General features: G+C 42.2%; 1 protein-coding gene across 3 annotated transcripts in view; it reads left to right on the top strand.

Moving 5' to 3' along the window:
• The window catches only part of KCNAB1 (potassium voltage-gated channel subfamily A regulatory beta subunit 1), a 226628-nt gene that overhangs the window by 156363 nt on the left and 46420 nt on the right, over positions 1–23845 (top strand). For all 3 annotated transcript variants that reach the window (XM_075068437.1, XM_075068438.1, XM_075068439.1), the window contains exons 3-5: positions 12612–12649; positions 19865–19944; positions 23145–23189. In XM_075068437.1, coding sequence (XP_074924538.1) covers positions 12612–12649; positions 19865–19944; positions 23145–23189 — 163 coding nt within the window. The remainder of the gene's footprint in view (positions 1–12611; positions 12650–19864; positions 19945–23144; positions 23190–23845) is intronic.

The following is a 23845-nucleotide window of genomic DNA, read 5'->3' as shown; positions in this document are numbered from 1 at the left end:
TTGTTTCCCCAGTTACCTCTTTGCTCCTTTATTTACATGCATTGCACTTTGAAAATTTTTTTCAATTTTGTCTAATTAGCTGGGGTGCACTTCTCTAACACATACTACTTAGAGAGGGAAGTTACTTAGGTTTGGTATTTGTTTTCATTGCTCTAGGATTTGTGCATGCTGTTTGATTACAGTATGCCTATCCAGGGATATTTTATTTATGGGCATTGTTCATCTTTAAAAATATACACTGTCAAAGCACTGTTCAGAATTTTTTAAATATTTTATTTCACTGTTCAGAATAACCCCTTCAAAATTTGGAACTGAGCTAGCTTTCCTAAGCAATGTAGTTTTTCCTCCATCACATTTCTAGTTTGCTATTGTGGGGTTGCTTGTGAATATTATGTTGCTGGAACAGATTGTACATACAGCAGCAAAACAAAACTGAATTATTGGTTTTGGGAAAACAATTTCTCTAGAAAAAGGTTTCCTTGAGCTTTGCAACAGAAAAGAGAGAGTGAGCGAGCCCCTGGGGGGGACATTTGGAATCAGGAAATGTGGAGGTGGATTCAGGACTGGATTTCAAGCCCCCAAAATTCAGGCGCCTTTTGGATCTGGGGTTCTCTTATAGGCTCGTATCAACTCTTCAACTAGAGAAGGATCCAGGCCATGAAATCTGGATCTGGAACTTTTCCCAAGTTTGAAAATATTCTGAGCCTGGTCCAATTATGAGCTCACGTTGCAAACTTCAGATCTGGATCCATTTCAGACATCCTCAAACACTAGGGTGACCAGATAGCAAGTGTAAAAAATCGGGACGGGGGTGGGGGTTAATGGGTGGTGTCATAAACAGATAGCTAAGGGTTAATGTCTCTTTCACCTGGAAAGGGTTAACAAACAGGGAACCAAACACCTGACCAGAGGACCAATCAGGGAGACAAGATACTTTCACTCCTGGGTGGAGGAGTCTTGGGTGTGGGTCCTTTTCTGGTGTGTGTGTCTACTAGGCTCTGAGGGTCACCACCGTCTCTACAGGCTCTCTAATCTTCTGTTTCCAATCTCGTAAGTACAAGGTAGAAGACAGATAGGCCTTTTATTTGTTTTTTTCGTATGTTTTTTTTTTTTTCTGCAAATGTGTAGTTGCTGGAAATATTTTAAATTTCTTCTTTTTTTCTGGATAAGGCTGTTTGTTCCAATTGTTTTATAAGCGAACATACGCCTGTAAAAATTTCAATCTTTGATACAAGACCATTTTAGTGGTCCTACTTTTATTAACAGTTTTTTTTTTTTTTTTTTTAGAATCTAATTGATCTTTGGTTAATCTTGTGTAAGAAACCAGGTAATTGGTGGAAAAAGAAAGCCTGGGGTCGGGGAGGGAAAACTTGCCCCCATGTTTATCTCCGTAGTGTACCCCGGGCAAGAAATCTGCGGAGGAAAAGAGGAGGTGGGACTAAAAACCTGCCAAGGTTGCGTGGATCCTCTCTCTCCGGCGATCCAGGAGGGGGAAAGAAGAAGAGGAAAGGGAGGAGAAATCTGACTTTTCTCTGTGTATGTGTTGCATGGAGTTTGAAGCAACAGTGATCTCTAGGGAACCCAGTGGAGGGAAGCTAGGAGTTGCACTAGTGAGGAAAGAGTTTACCTCCTTGTTTAAGATACAGGGGATCCGGTCTTGGGGTCCCCAGGGAAGTTTGGGGGACCAAGTGAACCAGCACTGGCTTCCTGGTTGGTGCAGCGGTGGCAGCGCTACAGGTTCTAAGCTGGTAATTAAGCTTAGAGGATTCATGCTGGTACCCAGATTTTGGACGCTAAGGTCCAGATTTGGGAATTATACCATGACAGGTGCCTATATAAGAAAAAACTCCCAAAATCAGGACTGTCCCTATAAAACTGGGACATCTGGTCACCCTATCAAACCCTGAGGGGGTTGAGTCAGAGGATGCAGTGTGAGCCTCTCCCTACTGTCTAGCTTAGTTCTTAATAAGCATAGGTGGTGTTTCAATGTTTTTAAATGCACCTAGAGATGGTGTAGGAGTTGCATCTTACACATCAGAAAAATAAACAATAAAGATGAATGAATTACTATTTATATTATAGCACCCAAAGAGACCACTCCTCTCAGGACCCCATTGAGTTAAGTGTTGTACAAACACACAGGGAGATACAATCCTTGCCTTACAATCCAAGGCCTTGATCATGCAGTGAGAACTGTGTGGCCAGTACCCTGGGCCCACAAGGCATCCCATTGCACTCACATGGTTCTCCTTGCAGGAATGGAGCCTATGAAGATAAGCAACATCGACAAGATGGAGTAGAGGAATGCAGAAAAAAATATACAATTTTACATATATTTGCAAATTTAAAAAACATAAATAGAGAAATTTTCTCCATCTTCCCCTTGAGCTAATATTATTTGACTAAATTTGTGTATGCATCATGGTGAAGGGGGTCCTGAGAAATCTTTTGGAACTTTTGTTTAGATATACAAGGATTAATTTTAAGCCAAGATCTACCGTATTAATTCTGATTAGATTTTATTCGAAAGCTAGCTGTGGATCTGGAGTATTGGAGCAAGCACATATTATCATATCTGCACTGCAGTACTGTGAATTTACCCTGGAGCAAATGGCCCTTTCTAAAGTAAACAACCAACAGAGACTTTGCCCTTCAGGTTAGCGCAGATGAAACATTTCCAACATTCATGCTAATCTCCATACGTCTAAACATTTGAGTTTTTCTCCTCTAGTACGTCTTTCCTCGGTGGGGCACGATTTATAGTATAGATAGTATAGTTCATGGGGTTATCTATATTCAGAAGAGAATCTCTAATTCACAGAGTATATAAATAAGTCTGTTGTTCTCTTACCTGTATTTGAGACATACATGCATATCTCAACAGTAACTTGCACTTAGACTGTAGTGGTATAAAGATTAGTTAGAAAGACACTCAAGATATTTGTCATTGTTTTTGAAAAAAATTAACTCAGTTATAATAATAATCTATTTGAAGCGTTGACATTGAAGTCTGTTTCCATTTGGATTTCCCCCCTGCATAACAGATGCATTGGGTTGCCCACAAATTAATAAAACTGATTTTCTTTTTTAACTTTTTTATTGTTTGGGATGAGAGCCCTACTGTGATAAGCACCGTACAAACTAGTAAGAGACCGTCCCTTTCCCCAAGTGTAGTATAACTGGACAAGTGGGCAAAGGAGAAAGTAAGTATTAATAGCCCTGTTTTTCAAATGGAGAACTGAGGCACAGAGAAGTAAGTGACTTGCCCATGGTCACACAGGAAATCTGAGGCAAAACTGGGAACTGAATCCAGATCTTGTGACACCTAGTCCAGCTACACTAAATCCAGAATTAGAGGTGCCTGGAAATGGTCAGTGTATTCAGTGAACATTTCTGAAAGAAATGAAAAAAACCACACGCAATTTTGTTTTTTCATAGGACTAGAAAACTTCAAAATTTTTGTTTAGAAAAAAATTATTTCCAAAACAAATTCAGACCAGAAAAATGTCAGCCTTCTCTACTCAAGATCATTCTTCCTCTGTCATTTTCTTGTCAAGAAACACATCGTTTGTTCTTGGGGTAAAAGAGCCTCTAAATTTAACTTTTCTGTTGAAGTTTCAAGAAGATACAAAAACCAAAAAATCTTACTGCGTTATAGGTGAAACTACATTATATTGAACTTGCTTTGATACACCGGAGTGCACAGCTGCACCTCCCCGGAGCACTGCTTTACTGTGTTATATCTGAATTCGTGTTATATCGAGGTAGAGGGGGGTGTGTGTATGTGTATATATATATATATATAATATATATGCAATATAGCAGGTGACATTTTAAGCTCATAGACCTGCCATATGTAAGGATTTTCAGACTTGTGGGGTAGAGAGGATTAATTTTAAATCATGCCAAGTAATTTTATTTAAAAAAACCCTAAAATATTTAGTTTAGAGAAACAGGAAATGGGAGGAGAGCTCTTACTGTTTCTCTTATTGCCAATTCATGGATGTGACTCCCACTATTTTAGTCACAGAGGCTCATTTATATATCATAGGGACTCTATGTTTAAAACCAAGCAAAATAATCACATTTATTAACTATGGCTATTTTGCTATTAAAAAAAGGGAAAAGACAACATTAAACAAAACAACACAAATGATATGCAATGCTTCTTTTCATTAAATCTCTCCTGCATGTTTCTCCGTGGAGTGCTTTTAACAGAGATTATTACTTGAGTGAACTGCATCTGGGAAGGCGTTCTTCATGTGTTAAATTCAAACCAAAGTATACTGCTTCCCCAAATTATTGTGAATCCAGTTTTACTGTCTAATTAGATAACTAAACTGTTTATAGATGGGCAAAATACTTTGTTTAAGGACAGGTGAATCTTGTTGGTTATTATTAATAATCAGACTGTTTGTAATTGGACAAAGTAAATAACCTTAACTAAATCCGATGAACTCGAAGACAATATTTAAATGAGTTATTCAGAAGATGTCATTTAAGAACCTGTCATAAGAAACGCCAATTAACAAATATTAAGAATCTTAAATCCTGTTAAATCCCATTATTTCTCTATTTACAAACATTTAGCCCCTGTTTCCTCTCCAGAAATAAATGAGTCTCATGATTTGGTGATTAACAGGAGAAATGGTTGGAATTTTAATTTACAACAGCATTTTTGTATACCAATAAAATCATTACAAGAGCTTTAAAATCTAATCCCTAGTTAAGTAACTTAGTTAACTTGATCTCACTAATTCATGTTAAAGTCTTGGGGAAGTTTTCCTTGGGTTGGCTTCTTTTTGAGTTGTCTTAGTTGTCTTTGGTAGCTTGTTTGTAGAGAGGTACAGGATGAGTTGTGGAGTGCTTGCTGTGTGAGCAGGGTAGCAGAGGGGGTGTGTGTATATATATGTATGAGGGATGCTCACTTCAGAGTTTTATACACTTCTCCTTCCTAATTTCATGGAATTTTAGGAGAAATCACCTATTTAGGGCTTGTTTAGTATCAAAGTTGGTTGCTGTCATCCTTTTTTTGGCTCCATGCCATGTTCTTAGGTGTCTCTTCATCTTATGAATATGCAGTTTGTTAACACATACGTACATTCTTTCTTGCCAGTTCTATTTCCTTTGTATTCGGGAAGAGAGTTTCAGAACATCTTTAAATTTAGAGTTCTGAATCTTTCTTTTTATTCAGTCCATTTCTGAGATTTCTTTAGTTTCGTTGGAGTTTCAATGAAATTTCACTTTCAAAAAATCCAGACACTCCTGTTCTTTTTATAAAGGTTTTTTGAGTTCTCAAAACAGTGTTTTAAAATTGAAGAATTCTTGGAGAGTCTTTAGCTTAAACAGTTATTAAAGAAGTTGTTGATTTTTGCTACAATTTTTTGAAGAGATGATTCTTGTTTTCCTGAGCTGGATGAAGGAGTTGTTTGAGCGCTGTGAGTAACCGATTAACTAATTCCCCATTAATATAAATATTCTACATTTAAAAGACTTCTTATATTAGTAATTAGTTCACTAAGATCATTAGCCTCCATCCATACTGGTACATAAAGCATTGTACCATTTACATGGCAATGATATCAGCAAATTATATTAGATGGTTTACATTTAGTTTAAATACTTGCAAATGGCTTGCCATCTCAACATTTAAGAAATAAACACAGGTTTTCTACAGATCATTTCCCAGCTCCACGTTCTGTATAAAATTTTAAAAACACAAACAGAGGTTTTTCTTGCAAAAGGGTGAGGGCTGGGGAAGACCCACTTTACTTCTAGATTTTGTGGTTTGATGAGGATTTTGGGTGTTACTTCTCTTTGAAATACTTTTGGCCATATTGTGTTTACCCTCTACAGTCTTTACAATTAAGACTCCTATCAAATGTTAAGGTTCCCAAACTGTGTGGGACTTCCTCCTGGGGGGCACGACGAGGTTATTAGGGGAGCAAGAGGACCTGATGGGCTGCGCTGAAAGGCCAGGGTCAGCAGAGAGGTATGGCTATGGCTGGCAGGGGAAGTGGATGGGCTCTGTGTGGGCAGTCTCAGCTTCCAGGCATAGGTTCCCTGCCTGTCTCACTCCCCTACTGCCACAGCTGCCAAGCGGCAGATACCCTAGTCTGCTGGGGAGGCCGGCAGGGGCTCTGTGAGCAGCTGGCTGAAGGCTCCACCCACAGTACTGACCTGCTGGACAGAGCCCCCTCCTGACTGTGACCCCAGGGCACACAGCCCCAGCCACTTCCCCTGCTAGACAGCGCCTAGGTGGGGGAAGTGGATGTGGCTCTGCTAAAGGACAAGGGTCAGGACGGGGCTGTGTCTTGGGATGCAGCGTTCCACTTCCTTCCTCACCCCAGCCCTTCAGCGCGGCCATGTTCCCCTGCACAGGGGGAGCGAGGGAGGCCGGGTCTTGGCAGCCTGACTGCTGCAGGGAGTGGAAGGCTTCCCTGAGTGCTGCCTGATGAGCATCACCCACATACCCAATGGGTACCAGGCAACCCTCCCTTCTGCCCCTGTGGGTATTGGGTGCCCCTCATGAGTACTGGGCACCCCTCCTCTCTCTGCCACCTGTATGTATCAGGCATCTGTCCTGTCCCAGACCCTTCTGGGTACCAGGCAGCCCTCCTGCCACCAACTCCTGTGGGTATCGGGCATCCCTGTCCCCACCCCTTCTGGGTACAAGGCACCCCTCCCTCTCCCAGCCCTATACATACCAGGCACCCCTCCTGCTTCCCAGGGGTTCTAAGCACCTGCTCCTTTGCAGGCCCCTGTAAGAATGGGGCATATCCTACTGCCCCCATGGGTACCAGGCAACGTTCCTGCTTCCTTGTGAGTACTGGGCACCCTGTCCTGCCCCCCATGGGTACTGGACACAGCTCCTACCCACCCATGAGTACTAGGCACTACCCCTGTGGTACTGGGCACACCCTCCTGCCCCAAGCACCCACGGGTTCCATTTGCCCTGTCCCTGGGAGGGGGGCATGCATGGGACATGAACCTCCAAAGAAGACTCCACAAAAACAGTTTGGGAACCTCTGTCCTAAGTCTCAGTGAAGGTACAGGCAAGCTTAGTGACCTGACACTAAAAAAATTATTAAAATTGTATTAATTTCATAATACTCATTCACAGAATCACAGCGATGTATTGAATGCTGTACCAACTCCAGTGCACATAGGCAGGACTGACCTTCCTACTAACCCATGGCAGATCAACGACATAGTAACAAATGAATCAACTTGCCTGAAGAATACCAATTCACTCATTCCCACTATGTGCATGTGGGTTTTCTTGCTATCCGGTGTTGGCAGATTTGGTCTCAACCTTGCCAGTGTCCATTACAACACTTTAATCTCAAGAGACGCTCTTGGAAGCAGACATGTTCAGTAATTTAATAATTAGGCACTTGTATGTTAAATTCAGTGGCAGATTTCATTTTTATGTAGTCCTTTATTTGGGTATTAATAGCTAGCGTATTGCTAAAAAGAAATAAAAGTGTGTGTATTATACTGTACTACATGCTGTTGATAGATTTGTAAAAATGCATGACTATCCTGTAAAGAATGCAGGAGGGGTCAAAAGAAGCTCTTCACAGAGACCAGCTGTAACTTTAGTTTTGAACACTGTCTAAAGTGGGCTAAAGACCAATTTAAGAAATGTAATTTAAACAGGGCTGCCCGGGGGGGCAAGAAGGCAATTTGCCCCGGGCCCCACAGGGGAACCCACAAGAGTTTTTTGGGGTCCTTCACTTGCTCCGGGGCCCTCAGAAAACTCTCACGGGACCCGGGCCCCTGGAGCTGCTTCTGCTCTGGGTCATCACCGGCAATTCGGCAGCGAGGGGTCCTTCCTCTCCGGGACTCGCAGCCGAAGTGCCCCGAAGACCCACGGCGGGGGTCCTTCCGGCACTTTGGCGGCGGGGTCCCAGGGTGGGTCTTCAGTGGCACTTCGGCAGCAGGGGGTCCTTCCGCCCCAGGACCCGCCGCCGAAATGCCGGGTCTTCAGCAGCAATTCGGTGGCGGGGGCCCCCCACCGCCAAAGACCCCAGGTCCCCTGAATCCTCTGGGCAGTCCTGAATTTGAACACAGTTCTAACTAAATCACTTTCTAACACAAGGCTTAGTTCTGAAAACACTTATGACTGGGCTCTGTTCTGCTGAAGTGAGTGGACTATAATCAGTAGTAAGCACTATCCCTTGTAGTGTTCACAGGAGCAGGTAAATGGTGTTAAATCACTTTTAATACCATGTTCTAGCCCCTGTCACTGTCTGGCTAGAACCTGTGTTTTTGTTGACAGTTCTAACACCATTTGGTGCCTGCCAAACCATGTTAGAAAATGCTCCAGTTGCAACAGAGCTGAAACATGGTTCCTTTAGGATCTACTTTGGACATTTTCTGTAAAACGTTGTACCATTGCATTTCTGCCAGTAATAATAATGGAGAGTACAAAAGGGTGGAGAAGGCTACAGACAACTGCTGGCATTTTAACCACTGTGTTATTTAACTAGGGATCAAGTTTCCACAATGCCACTTTCTCCAACTCATTAGGCTTATTCCATCCCATAATTTTTCATACCATTTTTCTGTCTTTGCCATTTCTCTGACCAAAATATGGACCTATCAGAGCTCAGTGCAATTCACATGATCACTGCTAATACAGGATGCACGTGTAACTTTAGCGCCCTCGTGGCCAAGATGGAGTCTGCTCTGCAGGCAGCTCCGGCCAAGAGAAGGCGCACATAGGAATGCAGCAGGAGAAATCCCTTCCACCCCAGGGGCACCTGTTCCAAACCTCCCAGAGTGAACACACACACCCACAGCTTGCTCTAAGTGGCATAGTTCTTTCAGAATTATTAATATAAAATATTGACATTCTACAGAGAGACAATAAGCAGGCACCTATCCCGGCATACAGATAATTTCATATTAAATATTATGCTGTAAGTAGACAAGGAGGTCTTCAAAAGTAGCACTACCATTTAAAGATGGGAAAACTAGTGCACAGAATGATTCAGGCCAACTTATTGAGGAAAAGATTGCAGCATTTCTCCCACTGGCTAATTTTCTTAAAAACAGTAGCTGCTTGAAGTATCAGAGGGGTAGCCATGTTAGTCTGGATCTGTAAAAGCAGCAAAGAGTTCTGTGGCACCTTATAGACTAACAGGAGCTTTGGAGCATGAGCTTTCATGGGTGAAAGCTCATGCTCCAAAACGTCTGTTAGTCTATAAGGTGCCACAGGACTCTTTGTAGCTGCTTGAAGTCGCTCAAAGGGTTGGAATGTTAAAAGTATTTAAGAGCGTTAAAATGTTTCTAGTCCCTACTGAAGAATCACTTCTTTCACGATGCCCACAAGAAGTGAGTTAAAAATAAAGAATACTTTTTATTTATGTATTGAAATTGTGGTGGTATCTACAGGCCCCATTGTACAAGGTGCTATAGCAACACATCAAGCACAAAGACCATTCATGCCACAGAGGCCAACTCTTTTTTTGAAAACAGCTTTATGGTGAACCAAAAGATATGCAATTACCTATGTCGGATGGGTGATCTTATTAGTGTAACCCTTGTCCTCTTGTTCTTCCACCCGTCCCAATTGTTTGTTATAGAGTTTGTCAGGTCACTACTAAGTTGTAAATACTTATATAAGTTTCAAATGTGATTTTTGTGTTGAATATTTGCACCTGATACAGATTATTCACCTGGTAAAATAGCAAGATAGAAAGGCAAATGCCCTGGCTATGTTTACCAAATCTCTTTTTCAGGAGTGCTAGCATTCCCCTCCATGCAATTTAGGTCAGCTTTCCATACATTGTCTGAATGAAATGAATCCTATATAATTTTCTCGCATTAAGGTCTTATCCTGTAATGCTTATTCACATGAGTAATCTGATTGCTGTCAATGGGAAGGTTTGTATGGCCAGGTTCTATATAGTTGTTTCAAATTGAAAACGTATAATATATGCTGTGCTTTGTATAAGTAGGTTTTAACGTCTAACTATAGTATAATTAATTCTTCACTGTGGCATATTCTTTATTAAATGTATAGGTGCCCATCATAAGTAAGTGTGTCATCACACTTTATGCACACTACATGTACAAGTGTAACCATGAAGTTCATAGTAAATGATTATTGTAGCTGGATGGTCCTCATTCATGTATTAAAACAATAACAAATAATTGTATATGTGCTAAACATGTAAATCCTGTATAGCTGCAAAAATAGTAACTGTGCAGTACATCAAACTTACATGGTAACTAGGTAACAAAGAGCAAAAGACAGTATGATATGATTCCCTTTTTTCACACTTAAACACTCTGCTTTCCATGTCATGTTGTGTAGGCTCAGATATTTAGGACAGAAGCAAAGGCTGTCAAAGCATATACTTATTACTTAATTGTAGTATGCAGTGTGTGACTTTGATACAATTTAGAGGCACAGTAATTTTCCTTACAGATGATAAAAAGTTGTACTTCATGAAGCAATCTTCTAAATGATGATACCACAAACTCTGTGGTTTAATAAATAGCCAATTAAATCTAAACATTCACAGTTCCCATTGAAACACTTACTCGTTAGAGAGACAGTGCTTGTTAAGAAAAAATGACTCAAAGAATTTTGGGGGGGAGGGGTTGGAGGAAGCAAAATGTTTTGTTTTGACAAAATCAAAATGATATATTATCTTATAGATCAAGAGTCGGCAAACTTTTTGGTCCAAGGGGCACATATGGGTATGGAAATTGTATGGCGGGCCATGAATGTTCATGGGGTTGGGGTGCAGGAGGGGGAGGGGGCTCTGGGCTGGGGCAGGGTGTGGGGGGAGTGAGGGCTCTGGGTTGGGGCTGAGGATAAGAGGTCTGGGGTGTAGGAGGGTTCTCCAGGCTGGGACTAAGAGGTTCGGAGGGCAGGAGGATCATGGCTGGGGCAGGGGGGTTGGGGTGTGGGTGGGAGTGAGGGCCTCAGCTGAGAGTGTAGGCTCTGGGTTGGGGCTGTGGATGAGGGGTTTGGGGGGTAGGAGGGTGCTCCAGGCTGGGACTGAGGGGTTCAGAGGGCAGGAGGAGGATCAGGGCTGGGGCAGGGGATTGGGGTATGGGAGAGGGTCAGGGGTATGGAATGCAGGCTCCAGGAGGTGCTTACCTCAAGCAGCTCCCAGAAGCAGCAGCATATCCCCACTCTGGCTCCTACATGGAAGCATGGCCAGGCAGCTCTGCGTCCTGCCCCATCTGCAGGCGCCACCTGGCTGCCCCTAATGTGTAGAGCCCCCTGGCTCGTTCCAGGAGCTGTGGCACACATGCGCGCGTGTGGAGCAGCTCCTGACCCCACATCCTGGCTGGATCGTGGGAGCGGGGCAAGCCAGAGACCCTGCTCCCTAGCAGGAGCTTGAGGGCTGGATTAAATCAGCTGGCAGGCCAGATGTGGCCCACGGGCTGTAGTTTCCTCACCCCAGTTATAGATGTTTATATTATAATACAAAATTAAATAAAATATGAAATAAAAAGTCATTTCAAAACAGAAAAAACAAGAAGTTTTGTTCTGAAAATGTCAGAATTAGATGTTTCTGCATTGCCAGAACGCTTTTTTTTTTTTTTTCCCCCCAAAATGAAATTCCGGTGAAATCTGAGCCAATTTCAGGAAGCATTTTAATTTTGCTGGAACTGTATATTGCATCAAAGTTCTCTGACCAGCTCTATTTATTAGTCTTGACTCTTCCCTCATTGTCTTCAGCCCCCACTGCTCCAATCCCCCCAGCTCACTTGGAAGTTTGGCTGTGTGTATGTGTTACTCCTCTAAATTTTAGTGTCATTTATAAATTCAGTCACAGTTGAGTTTACAGTTTTCCCCAAAGAAACACGTGGCAAAGAGAGATAGAAAGCAGCCAAAAGGGGTTCAGAGGTGCATGGGGAGTTGTTTTATTTAGCTTGTCAAAAATGTATGTAGTAATCCTGTAACATTCCTGAACTGTTCTGCAACTAGCAGCAAACATCTCTAGTGGAAAATTGTTCCAAGCATAAGAAGCAGCAGAGATGGAAGCACAAAAATGAGACTGGGAGACAGATACAAAGCGGCTGATCAGGCAGGAAGCTTGAATGAAGCAAGCAGAGTGCTGGGGCAGATCCTCAGCTGGTGTAAATTGTCATTGCTCCATTCACAGGCAGTGAAAGCCAGATTCAGAAACTTGAACTTGAGGGGTGGTTTAAGAAGAAGCAGGGCCTGTCGGACATTTATGGAGAGGGAGCTATGGCAATTGCTAGGAGATAGGGAGATGAAACCTATCCATCCTTGACAAGAGTTTTCAGCTGAGCTCAGCATGGGCATTGTTTTTGTTTCAGTCCATTTTCAAACTGATTTAGCCATCAGCAGTGTGCTCTTCTTAAGACATTTCATCCTCCTCCATATCAGACGGAAGAACATCCTACCCTTCTGTGACACACCTCTTTAAGAAATGAAAGCACAGACTTTCTGTGATTCACTGGCCAATTAAATTTAAACAAGCACATCTCATTACAGAGGTTGGCCATTAAAAAAATCATCAATAGATTATCTGAGGAAAAGTATCATAATTATACTATGTACTGTAAATTTAAACAAAATCCTTAACAGTAACAAATGATTTTATTCTTTCTAGGGACATGGGTCACATTTGGAGGGCAAATTTCAGATGACGTAAGTAATGTTTGGTTAAAGTAAAACTCATAAAATTGAATAAATGTTTTATACAAGTCAAGTCAGAGATAGCAGAATAAGTGGAGTCTATTTCTGTAACAGGAAATGACAGAGAATTATCATACACGGGCACAGAAAGTTTGCACTTCTGCTTAGTGATTATGACATTTCCAAAGGTTAAATTTAATTAAAAAAACCTTTCCATTAAAAAAAATTCCAAACAGGTACCAAAAGAAGGATCAGTATTTACAACTGACAGTTGTAATGAGAATCTGATTGTTCCCACAGTAGAAGTATGAACTTTTTATATTTTGGCATAACATAAGTAATCCAGTATAGTCATAAATATAGGCACAGTGTCAGCATATAATGAGGCGCTGGATGATTTTTGACATAAAAAGTATAGATGAAACAACTAAAAATATCTTTGGGCTGACAACACTGACTCTTAGCCGTAACGGGTGGTTCTTAATCTCTGCTAATAACCCTTTGAAGGTGCTACATAACTCCCATATTTTACTAAGCTTTGGGAACTTCATGGACATTAGTCATCCATAACAAAAACTTGCAGCAGCCTCACTTGAAACACCAAGAGAGAGAAAGTGGAAATAACCTTTGCGAAAGGAGAGAGATATTGTGTGTTAAGATGTAGAGGATTTTTTTAAAAGAGAAACCATTTTATCTTACAAATGGCGTGTAAGGGAATGATGAAAATATACAATAGCATAACAAAGGGGATTCTTCTTTATATTGCAGCATTGTAAACACAGAGGGTAAAAACCTGGCCCCATTAAAATCAATGGCAAAAATCCCATTGACTTCAGTGGGTCAGGATTTCAACCTGAGTAGCTATTTGTAGGATCAGGCCTTTAGTTATCACTGATATTGATCATTTAAAAACGCCTCATGACTTCTGGTGTTTTTCTTTTCATACTCAGCCTATCAGCTAAAACTAGAGTTGGGCCCAAACCAAAATCCAAGATCTGAACATCTGCTCCTCCTCTCCCAAACTTTGGGAAAGTTCGGATCTGAACTCTGCAACTCAGGTCCATCTCTAGTTAAAAAGCAAATCTAAGTAAAACAATTTGAATAATTGGTGCTTTCAGTTTTATAGAATTCCTGCCTCGGAATTCCGTGATTCAATCAGTCTAATCTTCGACATTAAGTCAGGGGACAAGGGGCTGAACTCATCCCTCGTTGAAGTGCATTGACTTCAGTAAGATTACCCCAGGATATATCTGGCCTAATAAGTCTTGTACTCTCACTTATCTAAACATTGTCTTTTAAAAACAATATAGAAAAAAACTGTTTCAAAATACTGATGCAGCATTGGTTCAGGTCTGTCCCAGGTTGGTACAGCCCAGAGTTGTTATGTGATAGTTCTCAGTGGCCACTGTGAAGTGGGTTGGTGGCCTTGGTACTTTTTTTAAATGGCACGTGTCCATGTCAGTCACCACTACATTTGAAACTAATTTGCATTCTACCAAGGACTGAATGAGCCATGGACTGAACTCCTCTGCAGGGCTGACTCCAGGCACCAGCTTATCAAGCAGGTGCTTGGGGCGGCAACTCAGGAGCAGGGCGGCACTTTCAGGGATTCGGCGACAATTTGGCAGAGGGTCCCTCACTCCCGCTTGGAGTGAAGGACCTCCCGCTGAATTGCCGCAGATCGCAATCGCGGCTTTTTTTTTTGGCTGCTTGAGGCGGCAAAGCCCCTGGAGCCGGCCCTGCTCCTCTGTCATCCCTAAAGGCACTCCTTCTGACTAGGAGTTGTCATATTGGAAGGACCATATGAGGAAGCTCACATTGCTGTGATCTGGCAGATGGATCAATAGAAGACTTCAGTCTCCAAGGCTGTCAACCCAGCATATTTCATAAGTGATAAATTCACTAAAAATCAACATAAATGGAAAACCTCTCTTCAATAAATGTTAAGAATCAGATAGAGTTGAATGGAAAACGATGAGGTTTTTAGTATCCTATGAAATTTATTGGAGAATTATATCTCTGCTATAGAATTTTATAGGAAGATTAAAAAACATAAGAACTATATCCTTTCTGTATTCATTCCGTAGAGTTACAGATTAATATCTGTAGGACCCTATTACACTTCTATTGGTTTCATCTCTATTACAAGGACTTTTCCTTCAGGAGAGAAATTTCCCTGAACATAGGTAAAAGGGATGTTGATATAAATCTATATTCTGGCTCTTCTTGCACTAATGCACAGACATGACGTGCATGTTACTCTGGCTTGTTTTCCTGTGGCTTGTAGCAGCTGCATGGGACTAGGTCAGGTCATTATGTCTAACACAAATGGGCCATGTCCTTATTTCCTAAGCAAGCTGCTGTAATGTTCCTCCCTCCAAAGCATCATCTCAGAAGGTTTGTGGGACAGCCAGAACTAAAGTGGACTGGGTTTCTTTGTGATTACTGGGCCAACAGATTTACCTAAATTCAACTGTGAACAGTAAGGGAAAGTTCAGAAAATGTCACAATAGCCTATGACTTTTTGCCTGGTTGAGAATTAACCATGCAAAATAGGTGAAGTTTTTTCAATAAATGGATGCCATGAACAGGTGCCAGAAAACCAGGCAGAAAAATTGAATTAGCCCAAAGAAAAATGGCCTATTGACTATAGTCCAGGACTATGGTGAGATCATACTTGGTAAACAAGAAAATGTGGGAATGAAGTCACCTATGCCAACTTTGGTTTTATGGAAGTGAATTTAATTTACTCCTTTGGGGGGTCTTAAAGAGACACTGGGAAAAAAAGAAGAATCTTCCCCTCAGCGCATCCTCCAACCTGCCAACATTGCAACTCATCTCAGCTCCTTCAGTCTCAAGTCGTGAGGACCAGACCAGGTCAAGGGACTTTCTTCCTGGGAGGAAAGCAGCTGGTCATGGTCTTGTTTAAGGAACTTTGTTTTCAACTGTGAGTGCTGAAAGTCAGCACACTGTCCTGGAACCAACCTGGCTAAGACGACAACACTGCATATCACATTATCATGACATCCAGTACTCAGCCCGGCAGTGGGGATATCTAATTGCCTGCACCGCAGAGGCACAAAAGATCTGTATTGTTTTCCCTTCCCTTTTTGAGTTGCTTTTGCCACTGCATTCCCTCCCCCTTTCTCCTATTCTATCTCTCACTCTCTTGGTTTTTCATCAAATCCTGACATCAGCTATGCTGCATTCATCCAAGCCTCTCTTGTCTAAGCAGAAAGGAGCCAAACAGATGACGTCCTTGACCAGAAAGTGAACCAGAGTCCAAGTAGCAGGTGTCATGCTCAACTTGCCAGCTAAAGCATCCACTCCAGTGATCCAGTATCCCAGAAACATCAACCGCCATATTTCCCCCATCTTTTCTATCCGTCTCTCCTCCACCTTGTGTTTATGTTAAAAACAGGATAAATGAATCCCCTTCACACATCAGGACTGTGTAAAATTAACTTTCTTTTTCATCAAAGATTGTTCATAAAAATAAGAGACTCTGATATTTTAACTCCAAAAGGAGAGAGACTTTGATAGGGTCTAACTAAATTTGTTTTGCATAATCACTAAACCACAGTTTTAATATAAATGCTTGTTTTAATTCCGTGCTCCTTTTTTGTATGTTTAATCAATAAACTTTCCTCTTGAATGAATGCTTTTGGGAGTTTGCCAAGTAACCAAGTAAAACCAAGGCCTTTGTAGAAAATAACCATGACCCTATTGCTGTTAAACGTTACAGTGAAAGAGTTTATAAACACCATTAACTCTGTAGGCCTTTGAGATCAATATCAATTCTCCACCTGCCCCCAGAGTTTCAGGTGTGCATTTATGTGCAAGCCTAGCCAGACCTTGGGGCCTATTTGGTGTGTGTGGAAGAGTGCAATGTAGTGCTGCATACAATTCCCACCATCATTTCCCATCAAGCAATAGCAATGACCCCAAGAGGACCAGTATTTCCTCTCTGCAAAGTGTGTGATTTGTGATTTCCCTCAATCTAGGGAGCAGAGTCCAAAGGGAACTCCTAAACCTGGTCTCCAGCATGCTGACTTGTGCATGAGTTTATCTTTACAGGCAGGAGAAGTTGCCATTGATTTCAATAGGATTATTCAGATGTGTGAAGTTATTTGTGCAGGGTTGGGACTGTGATTGCAGCTCGCTACCCATCAAGTTTTCATCTGAAACTCCATATTTTTAAAACATTGTTAGTAGTGTGTTTGGTGTCAGCTTGGAACTAACATTGTGGCGGGTTTGAGTCTGTTTTGAATAAGTTAAGAAAAATACCCAATCTTGAAATGTCCTGCGGTCCCAACACTTCTACTCTGCTCCATTTGTGATTCTAATTTTTCAGTGCTTAGGAATTCATCCTGAGTCTCTGAAGTTTGTTCTTCTGGGAGCACATTTTCTGATTCTTGATTAAAAAACAAATCAAGTTATAGTGAAGATATTCTGTAAAGTATGTATCATTTAAATATTTTATATATTGTATCCTCAGTTCAGGACACACTGAAATGGTAGATACGTCTTACTTCCTCTCACATTCTGATGCACGGGTGTACGGGAATATATGGCCACTATTTCTAGAAGGTGAGTAGTGATTTTGGGGGGCCCAACCTGAGACTCCATACAGTATGAGAGGAGCTCAGCACTTTCTGAAAATCAGGCCTTTTTAAGGTGTCACAAGCTGGGCACCAAAAATCGAGGCACCCAAAATCACTAGTCACTTTTAAAAGTCTTGTCCATGTGTTTGTTGGGGATTCTATCATAACCACACTGACTTCTGGGGAGTACACTCCATCTGTGACACGAAATTAAGTTTCTAGGAGAGGGGGGCCTCTAGGAGCTGAAGAAATTTGATTCCCCCTGACATTGGGCAGCTCTGTTGGCTGGACCACTGAGCCAGCCCACTTTACCTTTCACAATCCATTTTGGTCAAAAACCAATTGACCATATAACCAACGGGGGCTGGCTGTGGTTGTGTGAACTACTTGCATTAAGACAATTGTTTTCCTTTAGAAAACTGGGAGGGTCTGAACTGCTGGCTCCTCTCCATCCCTCTTTTTTGTTGGCCAGGGCTCTGTGCTTGGTTGAAGCTGCTCTCCATTGAAGTTCTTGGTGCTTTCAGAGGAGCGCAGCAGTGATTTGGAAATGCAGTGCTGTATTTTAATAGTCTGTTAAAATTACCATCAAAATAAAACAGTGCACAATCAATTCACCGCTGCAGTGCTGCCATTCACTTCAACTGGAAAGCAGCCGAAACCAAGCAATTACCTTAAAATCAGTCCACAGTTTGTCTTCCAATCTCCTGCACAAATTGCAAAAGAATACCACAGACGTGCAAAAGTCAAACGTGCTCCTAAGTCTCCCTTATTAAACAATTGTAGGTCCAGGGGATGTTGCAAGCAGCTATAGTACATCTCACACCACCATATTCTGTCTCCTTTGGTAACTGCAAAATGTACATCAAAGTCCAGTGTCAGCTGCAAAAACGGCACGGTGTATTTTGCAAAAAGAAAACTGTTACTTCAGATGTGTTGTACAAACATGTCTGCCATACAAACAGCATGGACCATAGCTGCTGTTATTGCTTTGCACACTAGTGGGAAGAACAGGGCTATACAATTCCTCTTTACTAGAAGCAGTGAGGAGTCACATGACCTTCGGAACAGCCTTTAGAATGGCTACACTTGTCAGTCAGCCCTAATGACTGAGGGAAAGGAAAGAACTAAGCAGGGCTTGTAGAATTGTTGTTTTTATTAGATAGATTTGCTGCAGTCTAGCTGCTGTTGAAAACACACACAATCACCATGCTTAAGCAACATCATTGTGTTAGAAACCAACAATGGCAGTTACATTCGGTGCTAAGTCTTCCTCACCTAGATACTGTATTGAAGCATATCCGGGAGTAATTCTCTGCTCAGTATATATTGGTAACTATAATAAATGCCCATGGGAAATTCTCCTCTCAGGTGTAATTCCTACCCCTCCTCCACACATACTGGGGTTCTAGATGGAGTGTGACCCAGGTGCTTATGGGGTAGCTGCTGTGAAAGAGACCCTCTGCAGTAGGAAACATAACGCTGCAGCAGTGCAGCAGCCTGTAGGGAAGAATTCTTTTCCCCCACTTCCCTGGAGAGAATCTGAGCACACATGCTGAGTATTCGGGGGAATGCTGACTGCCACTCCCTCAGTAACACTGGTGAAAATCCAGGGAAACGGCACTGCCTTCTGTAGAATTATGTTGGATTTAAACCTGTGAAACTGAGAACAGAATTTAGCCCTATGCTTTTTGCCTGTAACAACTTACGTTAGCTTAATAGCAGTGTCCAGGCACAATGGGACAATTTAAGGACACAGCCTTAAATCAGCCTCAGTTCCCTTGAGTTTTGTTACGTGCTGCGCTGCATTCCCCCCTCCCAAGACACAGATGAGGCCCTAACATACCATAGTCACCATCAGGAACACTTTCCACTTAGTTCTGCATGCAAGTCAAGGTGCTAAGACTGTTCCATAGAGCCCTGTTTGGTTATTGTCCCAGCTACCTGAGTCTGCCTCTCCACTCATGTGCTTCTGTCACTTTTGAAATCAGCTGAGATGCTCCTTCTGGCCCTAGATTTGAATATCTGTGGGATGGAATCAGGGCACTGCGGACGGCAGGCCTTTGGCTCTGGAACTTGCTTCCCCTACTATGTGTCCCAGCCTGCCTTCTGCCCTTCTTCTGTCTGAATGCAGTATGGGGAACTCTGGGGTTGCATCCTGGTTTCTGCATGAGTCAGTAAATTCTATTACATTTGTACGTGCACTGAGTGACTCTGATTAGAGCACTATATAGCTAAAAATAAATAAATATACTTGGGGATGTATCTGACCTTCGGATAATAGGGTTTTAATTAACTCTGGTTCAGATAACCACGTTTTGACCATAATGACACAGGGAAAAGTTCCAAAACTGTCAATAAAGTAATAAAATATTGCCACAACTTTGCATATCCTGGAACAGATACATTCACTGCTCCACTTCTGGATGTGACATGGGGCCAAGATGCACCAGCTACCCTAATTGGCAATGTTGGGTATTGGGAGTTACAGTGAAACTGTTGTGTCAGATTGGCTTCCAAGGTCCACAGCCCTGCTCGTTGGGCCAGATGGTGAGTAGCATGTCAGGCATGCTGGGGATTGTTTCTGCAGCCACTTGACTAATTGTATGTCTCTGGCTTCCCTAAGGTTGCTGAACAGCTAATGACAATCGCTTATGAGAGTGGAGTAAATCTGTTTGATACAGCGGAGGTGTACGCAGCTGGAAAGTAAGTGTGTGTATGGCTGAAGGCGTTGGGAGTGTTTTACCAAGCCAAGTTTCACTTTGTTTAACTCCCTATTTAGTCATTGCCAACCTAACTCAGCCTTTAAACAAATGCAACTACAGAAGTGTATCAGATTCTATTTTCAGTTACTCTGGTGTAAATCTGCAGTAACCCTATTGACTTTATGTGGAGTTACTGCAGATCGGCACTAGTGTCATTTAAGGTATATTTTGACTCAAATGTAAATGTATATTGGGACGCACTGGAGTAGTGCATAGAAGGATGATCTGCCTTGGATTTTGGGTGTTCCCAGCCTAGTTATGTGTTCAAACTCTAAATTAAACATCCTTGTGAACAAGAGCAAATCACCCAACATAGGGCCTTGCTTGTAGAGGTCTGATTCCTGCCACTTTGCCAGTGTGAAAGATTAGCTTTAGATACAGATAAACCCTGATGTTACATATTTCCTTTTTATGAAATTGAGTTTGTTCCCAAGTGCCTTTGTGCTCCCAGCCTCTTAGGAGGTTATTGAACTTCGCCCTAGTTTTATCTCGTTAGAGGTTTTGAGTATCCCCCAAGATCTTAGTAAAATTAGGGTTTAGCTTATGCCCAGGGTAACAAAGTGCCACAAACTCTGTGAAAATCGGGGCTTTTCTTTCATAGTGCTTCATGTGAAAGTTTTTTACTCTCCAGTTTGCAGTGTTCACTGGGTGCTTTTAAGGTTCAGCCATACCATATAATACAATGAGCATAGCTCAGGTTTGCAGACATTGACAAGTCTTTCAGCAAACCTTACCCACGCTCCTGATTTGGCGATTGGATGTGAAAATTTGGCTCTCCCCTCCAGGTGAAACACTCATGCTGCTGGGGTGATTTCTGCTCTACTCCACACCCTGCTCTTGTCCTATAATGACGCCTTAATAAACACCATTTTTCTAAAAACAAACGCTGCTTATGGGGAACCTCATGTTTCCTATGAGACAGACTGGGACATCTGTGTTCTTTCTTCCTCTTCCACCTCTCAGGCAGACTCCTATCCTCTTGCCAGGAATGTAGGGTACTTGGCTGCATTTTTCCCTGTTTCAACTTGAGCAGGGAACAGAGAGGGCTCCATATGCAGGGCCACCTCCTAAAGTGTGCATTAATCACTTCTGCAAGGCCTGCAGCCATGGCCATCTTTAAGCTGGGGGGAGAGGCGTGGGACCTTTTGTCCAGTGTCAGTTATATGTCGTTACATCAATGCTATTGTGTTGGCAAAGAAGAAAGTGGTCCCCTGCCAAGAACTTTTAAATCAAGTCCTGATTTTTTAGTGGAAGATAATGGGCCAGACCCTCAGCTGGGTAAATCGTCCTAACTCCATTAATTTCTGTGCCAGTTCACACCAGCTGAGATTCTGGCTCAGTATCCACACTGAGAAAATAAATAAAGAGAACCTATTTTGGAGTCCCATTCTTGAAGGAGAGAACTGGATTAGGCTAACAAGTCTAAATGCATTGCTTGTATCTCACATATAACCTACTCTGTGCATTTCACTACTGATGTCTGGAGAAAAACATCCAGAATAAATGAAAAGTCAGCACACCTCTTAATGATGATTAACAGCACACGATGCTGACAGCATTGAAATCCTTATCCAGAATGTCAGGAAATGGCTTTTATGGAAGGATGACTAAGGCTCTTAATGCCATAGCTTAATTAAAAGAAGAAGAAAAAAATTCTATACAAATATTAATCATTCATTAATATTATTCATTTGGGCTAGACTGTGACATCACAGCCGGCCCTGGGTAAGGGGCAGTGTGCAGCTCAGCTGCCCTAGCTGCAGACCAGGGGATGGATTGTGACTCTGAAAGTCACAGTTCATTACCTGGTCAACCCATTGGCTACTCTGCAATTACGTCCCTCTCCATGCCAGATTAGCTCCCAGGCCATCCTTAGAGGAGGTGGAGCCAAGTCTCTGCCCATGTCCGCCCTCTCACTGCAGAGGCTGTTCTCTTCCCGGACATCCCTCATAGTCTGAGTGAGTGAGTGTTTTATGTTCGCTTACTCCCCTGCATCAGCGCAGTTAAACCGGTGGGACTTTCTTCTACAGACAAGTGCTAAGAGACCAGAAGCAGATACTTTAGTGAGAGGGCATTTCCCTGCATTCTCCGCTACAAATAAATTCTCAGTCTGTTCTCTTCTCTCATGGGCTTCCTGATTCTTACAGAAAAACCAGCACTTAAAAGTGCTTTCACCCCCCCTGGTTTGTGCTCAGTACATGCTTCCCTTCATTTCACTCTCTATTCAGCTGTTTCTTGCATGGACAAAATGACCTTGAGCTGACTGCATACACACCCAAAATGTCATGGGCCTGAGCCTGGCCCCCATGAAGGCGGCTTTGCACCACTCAACCTTAAAACTGACTAACTTTAAAAAGAATGTAGCCCTACTTGCAGGGTTGTGCTTTGGATGAATATGCCCTGATGCACAGTGGGGCTGAAGGGAGAAAACCCTAACATCAACACATGCTTCAAGGTGATACCAGCAACGTAGTCTGTGCTGGTCATTCTCCCATTTATGGGTAACAGACCAACTTCCCTCCTCCACATCACCCTGTGTAGACCCACTATAGATGTCACTTGAGCAGTACTCACTCAGGCTGATGCAGTTTCTCTGCTGCATGGGTCACCCGCCAACAGAATGTCATTTCTGCTGCATTTGGGCCACATGGGCCCATGCAAGACAATTAAGGATTTGGCTTATAGTTTTCTGCAATATATTTGGTAGACAATCTATAGCTAAATTGAAACTGCAGTGTGTTTCTGTCCAATCACTGCCTGACTCTGTGCTGACATTTGGAGAGGGGAGAAATACCACCATTAAAAACAAATTTGTTGACTCACAGTTGACTTTACAAGTGTGACATTTACATTGATTCTGTTTAGCACAGACACTGAATTGTTAAATTACACTCTCTGCCTCATAAAGACAGTGCAAAAAAGGCACATTCATGTCAGCAAGGACATGGGGCAATAAGCCATTTTCCAGTGTGTCAAGTGGAAAAAAATAAAGGTTGAATGTGAGCAGATTTTTTTTATGTTACGTATCAGTGCATATAGCAGAGAGTTCCAATGAATAATGGGTTTCATGATTTACTTTATGTTCAGTTCATTCTTGTCTTTAAAGTATTTTATACTCAAGTGCATTTTTTTCCTCCCCAGGGCTGAGGTGATTCTGGGAAGCATAATCAAAAAGAAGGGCTGGAGGTACTGTATAGATTTTAGAGCCTGCCTGACAATTACTGCAATTGAAGTCAATGGCAAAACTCTCTTTTACTTCAGTGGTAGAAGATCGGGACCACAGAACATATCTGAATTCTTTTGTTTTAAAAAATAGTAGCTTTTTTAACATATGCTAGATCTGGCAGCTGGTTGGAAAAGGTGGCATAAAAGTCATAGGCAGAGCTGGTAGCACTTCCTATTACTAAGATTGCCCAACACTTCCCATTATGAACCCGTTTTCAGTTGTTGTTTATAATTTTGCCAAACTTTGTTTGAGCTGAACGTTTCCATACCAGGTGTCTGCCTTGGTCTGAAATTTTTTTGGAAAGATTCAGCCATTTTTTGAGAATGAGGTTGGGAAAAAATATGTTCTTTTACTGTTAGGAAAAGTTAGAAAATACCAGAATTCAGGTTTTCTGTGCAACCATAGTTCAGCTCCCTTGGGTGTTACATTATGATACAGTCTTTAATTACATCATCATCACACTATTTTTTTCCTAGGACCCTTGCCTCCTGCAGTGCACAGTATGGACCTGGGGATCAATCAGGTTGCAGTGAAGGAGACTCTAGTCTGTAGATCCCCAGGCTCATTTGTCCTAGAAGCTGGAATGTGTAGTGAGTGAGGCAGGGGATTGCAAGAA

This window comes from Chelonoidis abingdonii, chromosome 8, assembly GCF_003597395.2.
Source record: "Chelonoidis abingdonii isolate Lonesome George chromosome 8, CheloAbing_2.0, whole genome shotgun sequence".
Lineage (NCBI taxonomy): Eukaryota > Metazoa > Chordata > Testudines > Testudinidae > Chelonoidis > Chelonoidis abingdonii.
The sequence above is the reverse complement of the archived record's forward strand: the minus strand, read 5'-3'. Positions and strand labels throughout refer to the sequence as shown.